At 38.8% G+C, this 11,646-nt stretch overlaps 1 protein-coding gene across 1 annotated transcript; it reads left to right on the top strand.

Moving 5' to 3' along the window:
• Positions 1-137: 137 nt before the first annotated feature.
• On the top strand, positions 138-11,383 carry LOC123656360 (AP-2 complex subunit mu). Its single transcript, XM_045592051.1, has 10 exons — positions 138-329; positions 719-881; positions 1,225-1,340; positions 2,445-2,547; positions 2,668-2,790; positions 4,305-4,464; positions 5,462-5,695; positions 10,000-10,138; positions 10,516-10,636; positions 11,086-11,383. Exons 1-9 carry the CDS (start codon positions 153-155, stop codon positions 10,621-10,623), a joined length of 1,323 nt encoding a protein of 440 aa, XP_045448007.1. The 5' UTR covers positions 138-152; the 3' UTR covers positions 10,624-10,636; positions 11,086-11,383.
• Positions 11,384-11,646: the final 263 nt, after the last annotated feature.

Below are 11,646 nucleotides of genomic sequence, written 5' to 3'. Positions count from 1 at the left end.
AATAACTGTATAGATTTTATTTTATTGGTCATATCCTGTTTTATTGATTAATAATCGACTTAACCATTAGTCAAGCGTTTGTTACATTGGAATAAGGATATGTAACGGTAAAAATGTTTTTATATTACAGTAAATAGAAGACTGTCGTCAATATGATCGGGGGTCTGTTCGTGTACAATCACAAGGGGGAGGTGTTGATATCGAGGGTGTATAGGGATGACATAGGGCGGAACGCTGTGGACGCTTTCAGGGTGAATGTGATCCACGCCCGGCAGCAGGTCCGCTCGCCGGTAACAAACATCGCGCGCACCTCCTTCTTTCACATTAAGGTATGGTACCTAGACACGAATCCTACAAAGTATCGATTTTGTGTACTGTTTATTAACTTGGCAAATGATACGATAATTTTTGGCTCTGTTATTAGATTCAATGCCAAGATTTACTTACAGTTAAAATTAATATTGCAATTATTAAAAATATTTTTAATATTTTGTCTCAATTCAATCCAAATTATAGTCAGATAATTTTATATCTTAATGTGATCAATTCTTTAATAACTGTTTAATTTTTTTTTATAAGCATATTTTACCCATTTAAAAATAAAAATTTAGTTTTTTTTTCATTATATAAATATATAAATCTTATATACTCTTACAATAATTTATTATTATATACAGTATAATTATATTTTATATTAAGTAATCTAATTGTCTATCAGAGAGCCAACATCTGGCTGGCAGCAGTAACCAAGCAAAATGTAAATGCAGCTATGGTTTTCGAATTCCTGCTAAAGATTATAGATGTAATGCAGTCTTACTTCGGTAAGATCTCTGAAGAGAACATCAAGAATAACTTTGTACTCATCTATGAACTTCTTGATGGTAAGATGTTGAATTGCATTTACATTTTTTGTCATGTTTAAATCTTCATTGAGTTTGTGACGTTTTTTTTTAAATCTTAAAGGCTCTTTAAAAGGGGTGCTATTTGCTAATAAAATTACAGGAGTACTAGTTACTCAATAAAATTATTATAGTTATATAACTTTAAGTAACTGAGTATTAGTCAAACCTTACACCTCTTACTGAAGATCTGTACATATTATAGCAAAGAAATAATATTTTAATTAGAAAAAGTAAATGCCTTATTAAATAAAATATAAATTATAAGCATATAGAATAAGTATAAAGAATGGTAATAGTATACGTGTAATTATAAATCTTTCAGAGATTCTTGACTTTGGATATCCTCAGAACTCAGACACGGGTGTTCTTAAGACGTTTATTACTCAGCAAGGTATCAAATCTGCCTCTAAAGAAGAACAAGCTCAAATCACATCACAGGTATTATTACTATTTATATTAATTATATATTTTTTACCTTTTGTTTGGTTTTCTTAGGATATTAAGTGTTGGGTGAATTAAGAAACATTACAACTAAAAATCTTAGGCAGCCTGACTGGGGCAGTACATTGTATTAACCCTGCCAAAGTTTGCGATAAAATAATGCTACTCTCAAATAGTGTTGTGCTCTTACGGCGAGTAAGGTAACCAAAGCTCTTGTTACTTTGATAGCTGGGGTGTCGCAGGTGGTCATAAATTATGGTAATTGTTTACGGTAAAAGATATGCTTCTTTGCCATCATAGGGCTAACGAAGCTTAAATACACCATATATGTTATCATGTTATGGTAAATTTCAATTGAATTATCCAAATTAATATTTTTGCAAGCAAAAAGTAATGATATATTTAGCGTTAGGTTAGTAGTCACAGCACTGGCTGTTGCGCTGGCGGATGCGGGTTCGATCCCCGCTCACGACAAACATTTGTATTGGCCATATAGATGTTTATCGTGGTCTGGGCGTTTGTGCTTGTTTATTGTGTGTTTCCGGATCCCCGACATAGGAAATTATCCTAGTGGAGCTCTTGAGTTTAAAACATTTATTTATTCTTTATTATATATAAAGGAATATATTACTTTGAGTTTGTATATTTGTATAGTACCTTTTTTATAGCAGTAGTAATATGTATTGTTTTATAAAGAGACTTTTGACACTTCATAATAGTCACATATAAAAGAAATATTTAATTTTAATTTTATGTATAGGAATTGGTAAATAGCTTTAAATGTCGTTTCTTTGTTTTTTCAGGTAGGTTAAGGGTTTTTATAATTAATTTTGTATCATATTGTATAAAGAAAAATTGTATAATAAAATCTTTGGTTTTTGAGAGCAACACATTGTATAATTTTCCAATTCCAATTTTAAGTAATCAACTAATGTCTTATATATATTTAGACGATTTAGCTTTTGTTTGTCGCAGTCTACAGATTTTGATCTAGGCTTTAGGACCGTTCTCGGCATTATTTTTCGTCCTAATAAACTTAAAAATGTTTACACGGTATATTCTTGTATTGTTTTTATTCTATATTGTTATTTGTAATTGCAGGTAACAGGACAAATAGGATGGCGTCGGGAGGGCATAAAGTACAGACGTAATGAACTTTTCCTTGATGTCCTCGAATATGTCAACTTGTTGATGTCTCCTCAAGGTAATACATAATCATAATTTCAATTGGAACACAGTGTGTATTGATTTTTAAAGCATTTTATACACATTATTCACACACAAAATTATTGTTCTAATATTTCCTCCTGACATTTTTTCACAGGTCAGGTTCTGTCGGCTCACGTTGCTGGCAAAGTGGTGATGAAGTCGTACTTGTCCGGTATGCCGGAATGCAAGTTTGGTATCAACGATAAGATTGTTATGGAGGCTAAAGGAAAGGGAAATGGTGAGTGGTCTTTAAATGTTGTATGCAGTTCTTTTTTTTTTATTACTAAGTACACAATGTTTCTCAAATTTATTTCAGTTTAATGTAGGGTTTTTCATTTGTATATCTATCTAGCAGTTAGCTGTAGTGTTCTTATGTTACATTGTCTGAAAATCTGACTCCATGATAAAAACAAACTATGTATTTAGTTTCTGTATTTTGTTATCACATGTATAAATATTTGCATAAGTTTTGTTAGAAGGTACTTAAATATGTGGATAATAAAACCAAACATCAAATAAATATATGTCACTACATAGTATAAAATAATGTCACTTCCTGTCTGTATGCTTATATCTTTAAAAGTGCGCAACGGGTTTTGATGCGGTTTCTTTAGTAAATAGAGTGATTCCAGAGGAAAGTTTAGATGTATAATACATGCACAATACAGTTGGAACACTGATAGTTTTAGAAGTTTCTAATGTGATGTCTTAAATAAAAATACTTTTTGCGCTTACATTGCAAATATTTATTTTATATTTAGTATCAGAAATGCACCCGTGCGAAGCCGGGGCGGGTCGCTAGTAACATAATAAAGACAAAAAAAAAAGAATCGAATCATGTTCTATAACTTGGTAGAATTAAAATGCGTTCGAAGTTTAGGAATCAAGTCTTTCTTCTTCTTGTATAATGACTTCCGTGAGGATTTGCCAATGTCAGTCAGAGTGAGTCTATGATTTTATGTTTAGGGTAAATGCTCTGCTAAGAATATTGGTGTCATGAGTGTTAAATATTTATACGGTATTAAAAAATGGCAGACTTTCACTGTATCAAGTCTTTTGCTGACTGTTTATCATTTTTATCTCACGGGTCGTGAATAGGGTAAAGATGATGTGCATTGATTCTTTTTAACCCTTAATGATTAAATTGTGTCGAGATTCTTACTATTATTAACTTGAGGTACACAGCTGGGAATATCCTGCTCAAAATCTGGAGCAGCCCGACTGGGGAAGTACCTCGACCTTACGGAAGATCAAAGCTTAATAATGCTGCTTTCAAGCAGTGTTGTGTTCTATGTTGAGTAAGGTGACTGGAGCTCCTGGGGGGATTTGGGGTTTGGGGAAGGGTTGGTAACGCGCTTACACTGCTTCTGGTGTTTACATATTTATCTACCTATCTGAACCATCTACCTTTCTCTGGGGTTCTTTGGGTGCGCGCGCGTTTGTGTACTAAAATATCTTTTAATAAATATTTAAATTATTTAATCAACATAAAAAAACACTTACTCATGACCATAGGTTGACTGGAAGAAATCTCTTTCAGAGATAAGTCCACCTTTGCCATAAACATTACTTTTATGTTGTTTTTACATGTATTTTTTGAGTGCAATAAAATATATACATACACATATATATATAATCAAATCATCAATAATCAAAATAAATAGAAATCACAAAAACCATTCAACATAAAATCTTTCTTTATAAAATTCCCGAAACGCTCGTCGTATTACGTAAGGCCAGTGCGCGTTGCAGGCGGCATCTCCGGCAACACGGACAGCGAGGGCGCGCGCGCCGGCAAGCCCGTGGTGGTGATCGACGACTGCCAGTTCCACCAGTGCGTCAAGCTCAGCAAGTTCGAGACCGAGCACTCCATCTCCTTCATCCCGCCCGACGGCGAGTTCGAGCTCATGAGGTGCTCATTTCACATATCGTTCTACACACATATAATTCTATGGTGGCAAACGAGTTTTGGAAACAATTATTTTTTACTATATAAAATATTTGATATCATCATCATCACCATCATCACCACCACCACCACTACCACCACCACCATCATCATCATCACCATCACCATCACCATCACCATCACCACCACCACCACCACCACCACCACCACCACCACCACCACCACCACCACCACCACCACCACCACCACCACCACCACCACCACCACCACCACCACCACCACCATCATCATCATCACCACCATCATCATCACCATCATCATCATTTCCGCGTTTTAGTTAGCCTGTCACTAAGCCTTTCATTCACTTACGAATAATACAGTCCACTGCTGGACATAGGCCTCCACAAGTTCGCGCCAAAAATGGCGTGAACTCATGTGTTTTGCCCATAGTCACCACGCTGGGCAGGCGGGTTGGTGATATTTGATAATATGTTTGCTTTTTTTTGTTTTTTACAATAGTTTAACTATAGACTAGCAGTTCTAAAACTGTCTAGAATTGATATGATGGTCCGACACCGACAGCTTTTTGTTGTTATAACGATATTACTATCAATGATAAAACCATAAAACTTATTATTTAGGCACATAATAAGTATCCTTGAAAATTGCCAACCAATTTAACATCGTGCAGACGAAATCGTGGGCAAGAGCTAATCATTCACATTTCCGTCGATAACAGAGTACATTGACCTATCATTATAGTAATTTAGAAGACACTTTGATCTGCCATTACATATTGGGCCATTTAAAATACATCCATCTTTTTTTCTATTAATATTGACAGGGTTATGAATCCTTGACTCATTTAAAAACTATGTCCTTTTGTTCACGAGTTTAATATACACTAGCTACCATTTATTATTGACTTTAATTACACACCAGCTGACCATCGTCATAGTTACGTTTTCTAAACCCATAATAATGATTTTTTTATCTCCAGATACCGTACAACCAAGGACATATCCCTACCATTCCGAGTGATCCCCCTTGTGAGGGAGGTGGGACGCACTAAGATGGAGGTGAAAGTTGTTTTGAAGTCGAATTTCAAGCCGTCCCTCCTCGGTCAGAAGATTGAAGTCAAGATACCCACGCCGTTGAACACTAGCGGCGTTCAGCTGATCTGTTTGAAGGGGAAAGCTAAATATAAGGCCTCCGAGAACGCTATTGTTTGGAAGTAAGTTCTGCTTTTATATAATTTTAAAAAGTTATAGTTTATATATTTTTTAGCCGTGTGCTGCCGGCAGAGTAGAATAGCACCACCCCCTTTCTTCCCGTGGGGGTCGTAAAAGGCGACCGAGGGATTAACCTGGCTCAAAATCATCAGGGTCCTGGAGAAGGAAAACTTCACTTGAAACCCGGAACGGGGTCTCCGTCAGGCATTCGTGGCATAGCTCTAAATGCGAAAGACCCCTGCAGCCGAACTGGCTCCACACGTATCGACTCGTCGTTCCTGTGGGCCTCGCCAGTGAGGTCGAGAGGGTGGCGCAGAGCTTAGGCAACTCTGCGTTTTCCTTAAGAATGTCCTAGGCGACACAGTGTCTGTCTGTGGAGAGGATACTCCACCCACGTCAGCTCGGCTTCGTGGAAAATAACACGGGGAGTGGCAGTTACCAGTTTTAAGTCCGCGCGTATGGACGTAAGCGCGGGCGCTAGGGGTCGCTCTCGTCAGTGGGAGGGTCCATCGAAGGCCCACTGATTGGTTACCGCCCGCTTCAAGCTGGGCAGCCCCCGGCCAGTAGGGTACCGATCCGTCTCGGTGCTGGTTTGTTCCTTTAGGGTGTAGGGAGCACCAGACTATATCTGGATAATTGGCGCCGTTATCTAGCACACCTGCGGATAAAGGTCAAAATAATAATAAAAAAACAAAGAACCAACACAACACTGCCATGCGCATTTCGACATGGAATGTCCGTACTATGAGGACAGGTCTCCCGAACACCTGCGGAGATTTACAGAACATACAAGATCCGCGTAAAACCGCAGTGATTGATATGGAGCTCTGTCGGCTGGGTGTATCATTATGTGCCTTGCAAGAAACGAGACTGCCTGGTGAGGGATCCATTCGTGAAACAAATTATACGTTTTTCTGGAAAGGTAAAGACACTGAAGCCGTTCGCGAGCATGGTGTTGGCTTTGCGGTAAGAAACGACCTCATGTCATCCATAGAAACACCATACGGTGTGTCGGAACGTGTTATGGTGTTGCGTCTAAATACCAAGTGCGGTTCTATTACAATCATCTCCGCCTACGCTCCAACGTTGATGGCAACCGATGAAGCCAAAAGTCAGTTCTACGACCAACTTGAATCTGTGATACAGAAAGTAAAACCCCGAGACCGCCTTTACATCTTGGGTGATTTAAATGCTCGCGTCGGCCAAAATCACAGTGCGTGGCCAGAATGTATTGGCACCCATGGCATTGGTAAGATCAACGAGAACGGGCAACGCTTGCTTGAATTCTCTTCAAGACACTCACTTTGCGTTACCAATACCTACTTCAAGGGAAAGCCATCAAGTAAGGTTTCCTGGAGACATCCACGCTCTGGTCATTGGCATCAACTTGACCTAATACTCACTAGAAAGAGCGACCTGGGCGAAACACTTCACACACGTACCTTTCACAGCGCTGAATGCGAAACAGACCACTCCCTCGTCGTGGCGTGTATTGCCGTCGTAAAAAAAAAGATCCACTCATCCAGGCCGTTCGGTAGAAGACGAATTGCTCTTCAAAATACCAGAGACGATGAGATGGTCCAAAAATATGAGACTTCGGTTCGCAGCGAAACCGCTTCCTGGGATGCTTCTATGTCTGTGGATGAAGAGTGGAGTAAAGTCAAACGACTCCTAACAACAACAGCCTGTGAAGTGTTTGGCCACCAGGATACTAAATCACAGGACTGGTTTATTGACAACATCCAGCAACTTCAACCTCTGCTGGATTCCAAACGTAAGGCAGCTCTAAACTACCGAAAAAATCCCTGTCCGAAATCATCCGATGAGCTTAGAATTGCTAAAGCAAATTTGCAACGTAGTACGCGGCACTTTGTTAACGCTTACTGGAACGACCTCTGTATGAGCATTCAATCTTGCGCAGACACGGGTAACTTTGGCGGCGTTTACTCAGGAATCAGAACCGCTTTAGGGCCAGTTATTAAGAAGACAGCTCCACTAAAAGAAGCTGATGGCACTATTATATCAGATAGCCGGAGGCAAATGTCGAGATGGGTGGAATATTACACCGGTCTATATTCACAACCTGTGGACGTTCAGCGGGAGGCTGTGCATAACATGCCGAAACTGGTCACCTGGGAGGAGTTAGACGATCCGCCTACTGTAGAGGAATTGCTCAAAGCTGTCAAGCAGCTAAAATGTGGCAAAAGCCCCGGCAGCGATGGCACCCACGCCGAAATAATCAGACTCAAGTGTATATTACCTGTTCTGCACAATCTTTTGTGGAAATGCTGGGAAAAAGGATACATACCGCAAGATATGCGCGACGCTAACATCATAACTTTATATAAAGGTAAAGGCGACCGCGGCGATTGTAACTGCTACCGTGGGATATCCTTACTAAGCATAGTAGGCAAGCTTTTTGGACGAGTGGTCCTTGGGCGAATCCAGAAACTAGCTAATCGTGTGTATCCGGAATCACAGTGCGGGTTTCGTGCACAGCGTTCCGCAATCGATATGGTGTTTACGCTCCGACAACTACAGGAGAAGAGTAGGGAGCAGAACATACCTCTGTTTGTGGCGTTCGTTGACCTGAATAAGGCTTTCGATACGGTTAGCAGAGATGGACTATATAACGGACTTGAAAGCATTGGGTGTCCATCAAAACTTCTGAGCCTGACGAAATGCTTCCATAAAGATATGAAAGGTTCTGTCATATTCAACGGAAACACATCCGGTCCGTTCGAGATGCGTAGAGGTGTACGACAGGGCTGCGTATTGGCCCCTACCCTGTTTGGTATATTCTTTTCATTACTCTTAAGAGAAGCGTTCGGCAATGACCAACAGGGTATCCATTTTTATACGAGGACGGATGGGAAGCTCTATAACATCACAAAACTTCTCAAATCCAAGCGTAATCGCGAGGACATTTTTGTAGACAGCCTCTTATTTGCCGATGACGCAGCTTTTGTCGCTGACTCCGCTCTCGAGCTTCAGACCATATTGGACAGGTTCGCCCGGGCGTGTGCACTGTTCTCAATGACGATAAATGCCAAAAAAACCGTTGTGATGGTGCAGGGAAGCACGAAAATACCGGAAATTACGTTGGATGGCGTGCCCCTGGCTGTCGTAAACAAGTTTGCGTATCTAGGGTCTACCGTGTCGAACAATCTCTCGCTTGATGCGGAGATCGATATTCGTATCGGCAGAGCGGCGACCACCTTCGGGCAGCTTAATACGAGAGTATGGAAAAACAAACATCTTACCACGCGTACCAAGATGATCGTCTATCAGGCATGCATATTGAGTATTCTCTCTTACGGAGCTGAAACCTGGACGACGTACGCGAAACAAGAACGTCGACTTAACGCCTTCCATATGCGCTGTCTTCGTAACATCTTGGGCATATCCTGGGAGGACAGAGTTACCAACGAGCGGGTTCTTAATATTGCACAGCTGCCTAGCTTCACAGCGTTACTCAAGCAGAAGCGGTTGCGTTGGCTAGGGCATGTGCATCGAATGGAGCCCTCGCGCCTGCCTCGGCGGATCTTGCTTGGTGCTGTAGCAAACGCAAAACGTAACTTGGGGAGGCCCATGCTACGGTTTAAGGATTGCGCTAAACGAGATATGCACGCCTTTGGTATCGACCACCAAAACTGGGAAGCAGTTGCCGAGAATCGTGACGGATGGCGTAAAGTTGTTGTGGACGGACGCAAGGTACACGATCAAGCTTGGTTTGAGACTTTAGCGGCAAGAAGAACGCGACAACAACAAGCTTCTTCCGTCGCTGACACCATCCGGTTTACCTGCAGGGCGTGTGGCAAAGGTTGTCGCTCACGTATCGGCTTATTTAGTCACGAAAAGAGCTGTGCAATCAACTCAAGCTGACACTGTTTAAATCGTCTGCAACAGACGGATTGAGGCCTATGTATGTATATATTTTTTAATAATTATATGGTAAATTCCAGTAGGCATTTTTTTATTTAATTCATAGCCTTTAGCCTAGTATTAATTTTTTAATTATTTTTTTCAAAGTACTGCCATATACTGCCTTATTAAAAACACACTCAGTTATGTAACATATCTTGCTGTTCTTAGTATATTAACGAATATTCATAAAAATTGTTTAAGTAAAATGGACTTATCTTTAAAAACAAAAAAAAAAAAAATTAGGACTAGTAAAATACTAAAATTTTCTTGTGTTACAACAAAACTCTCTACAACTAAAATTCTCAAGCGTTAGAAGAAATTATTTTTTTATTTACTAAATAAAAATTTGAGCTAAAGGTTTATAAAATTGTTTTCCTAGGATCAAACGTATGGCGGGTATGAAGGAAACCCAGCTGTCTGCTGAAATTGAGCTACTGGAGACGGATACTAAGAAGAAGTGGACTCGCCCGCCCATCTCCATGGGCTTTGAGGTGCCCTTCGCGCCCTCAGGCTTTAAGGTGTGTCACATATTAATTAATATTATAAGAAAATATTGGATGTATGATGTAATGCAATGAAAGGTCGTATGTTGATAACTGCAGATTTAGAATAACATATTGGATATTTTTTTATCCTGAATCACGAAAATAGTGAGTGACCCAGGTGAAACTAACCTATAGCCGCTAGCCGCGGATAGTAATTTTATTTTGGTATTACTTCTGTCTCTATTAGGGTTATATAATTTTTATTAAAAATTCGTCCCTACTTAATAACAAGCTATACCGTTCAATCTTTGTGTTTTGTATAGATAAAGATTAAAGTTTGATATCTTAATACATAGTATGTATTTATATTAGTGTTATGTCTCAAGCTTATAATCTGAATATTGTTCCAGGTCCGTTATCTGAAGGTGTTCGAGCCCAAGCTGAACTACTCGGACCACGACGTCATCAAATGGGTGCGATACATCGGTCGCTCCGGCTTGTACGAAACGCGCTGCTAGACTTGCATTACTTGTACGTATTTGTTTATTTAATTAATTTTAATTATGCAAATACATATGATAGACGGGCAGCAGCGTCTTTGGTGCGACAAAGCCAGTACTGCGGTCACCAACCCGCCTGCCCAGCGTGGTGACTATGGGCAAAACACATGAGTTCACGTTATTTTTGGCGTGAACTTGTAGAGGACTATGTCCAGCAGTGGACTGTATAGGCTGTAATGATGAAATACATATGATATGTTGGGCAAAAGGCGGATAACAGCCTTATCTGCCGATGCCGATCGAAATATTAATTCAATTAAATAATAATTCTATGAAATATTTACGCTAAAAAACATTGAATCGGATAAAAAAAATTCTATTCTTATGTGTCTTATTTAACCTTAAATTTGTATTAAACAATAATATTTGATTAAAATAAACTTGTATGATTTCGTTGCTTATTCATAAATTTTGTTACAGGTTTCATCAAGCAGTTTTTGAATATTGTAGATCAATATAAAATGGCGTGTTACATAATATGTTAATTTGTATATAATTCGTATCAAATGTTTAATTTTTTTCTCAATATTATGAATAAATGCAGTTTATTTTTTACACATTCTGTATGTTTTGCGGGGCCATAGACATGTAGTTGCATTTTACTATTTATATATAAGAATCTCAAATTCTATTCAAAATTTTTGGTCTGCGTGACGTACATAGTATGTTAATATATGTATGATTTGTTCGCAAGTATGTACATTAAAATTTTATTTTTTTATTTTTTTTTCATTCGCTCAATCGTTCAATAAATTTAGTGCTCAATTTTTAATTAAAACCTGTCATACTCGATTTATGTATATTTTATATGGCAGCATTAGACAAATGTCATACATTAATTCAGTTATATATAATTATAACTTTGTAACTAATCTTTAGTTTCGTTTTTTTACGTACTTCAATAAGAACTGTTTTAATGTATAATGTAAAATAATATAAATATTTTTTTTTTTTCATATAAAACTGGGTTATGGGATATGG

Source organism: Melitaea cinxia, chromosome 9, assembly GCF_905220565.1.
Source record: "Melitaea cinxia chromosome 9, ilMelCinx1.1, whole genome shotgun sequence".
Lineage (NCBI taxonomy): Eukaryota > Metazoa > Arthropoda > Insecta > Lepidoptera > Nymphalidae > Melitaea > Melitaea cinxia.
Note: the sequence above shows the minus strand (reverse complement) of the source record. Positions and strands in the feature narration are given on the sequence as shown.

Excerpts from the sequence above, each read along its gene's own strand:
- LOC123656360 (XM_045592051.1), top strand. The coding sequence starts at position 153 with ATGATCGGGGGTCTGTTCGTGTACAATCACAAGGGGGAGGTGTTGATA. Across the intron at positions 2,548-2,667 it reads CTTGTTGATGTCTCCTCAAG|GTCAGGTTCTGTCGGCTCAC; the intron begins GTAATACATAAT and ends ATTTTTTCACAG. Across the intron at positions 10,139-10,515 it reads TCGCGCCCTCAGGCTTTAAG|GTCCGTTATCTGAAGGTGTT; the intron begins GTGTGTCACATA and ends ATATTGTTCCAG.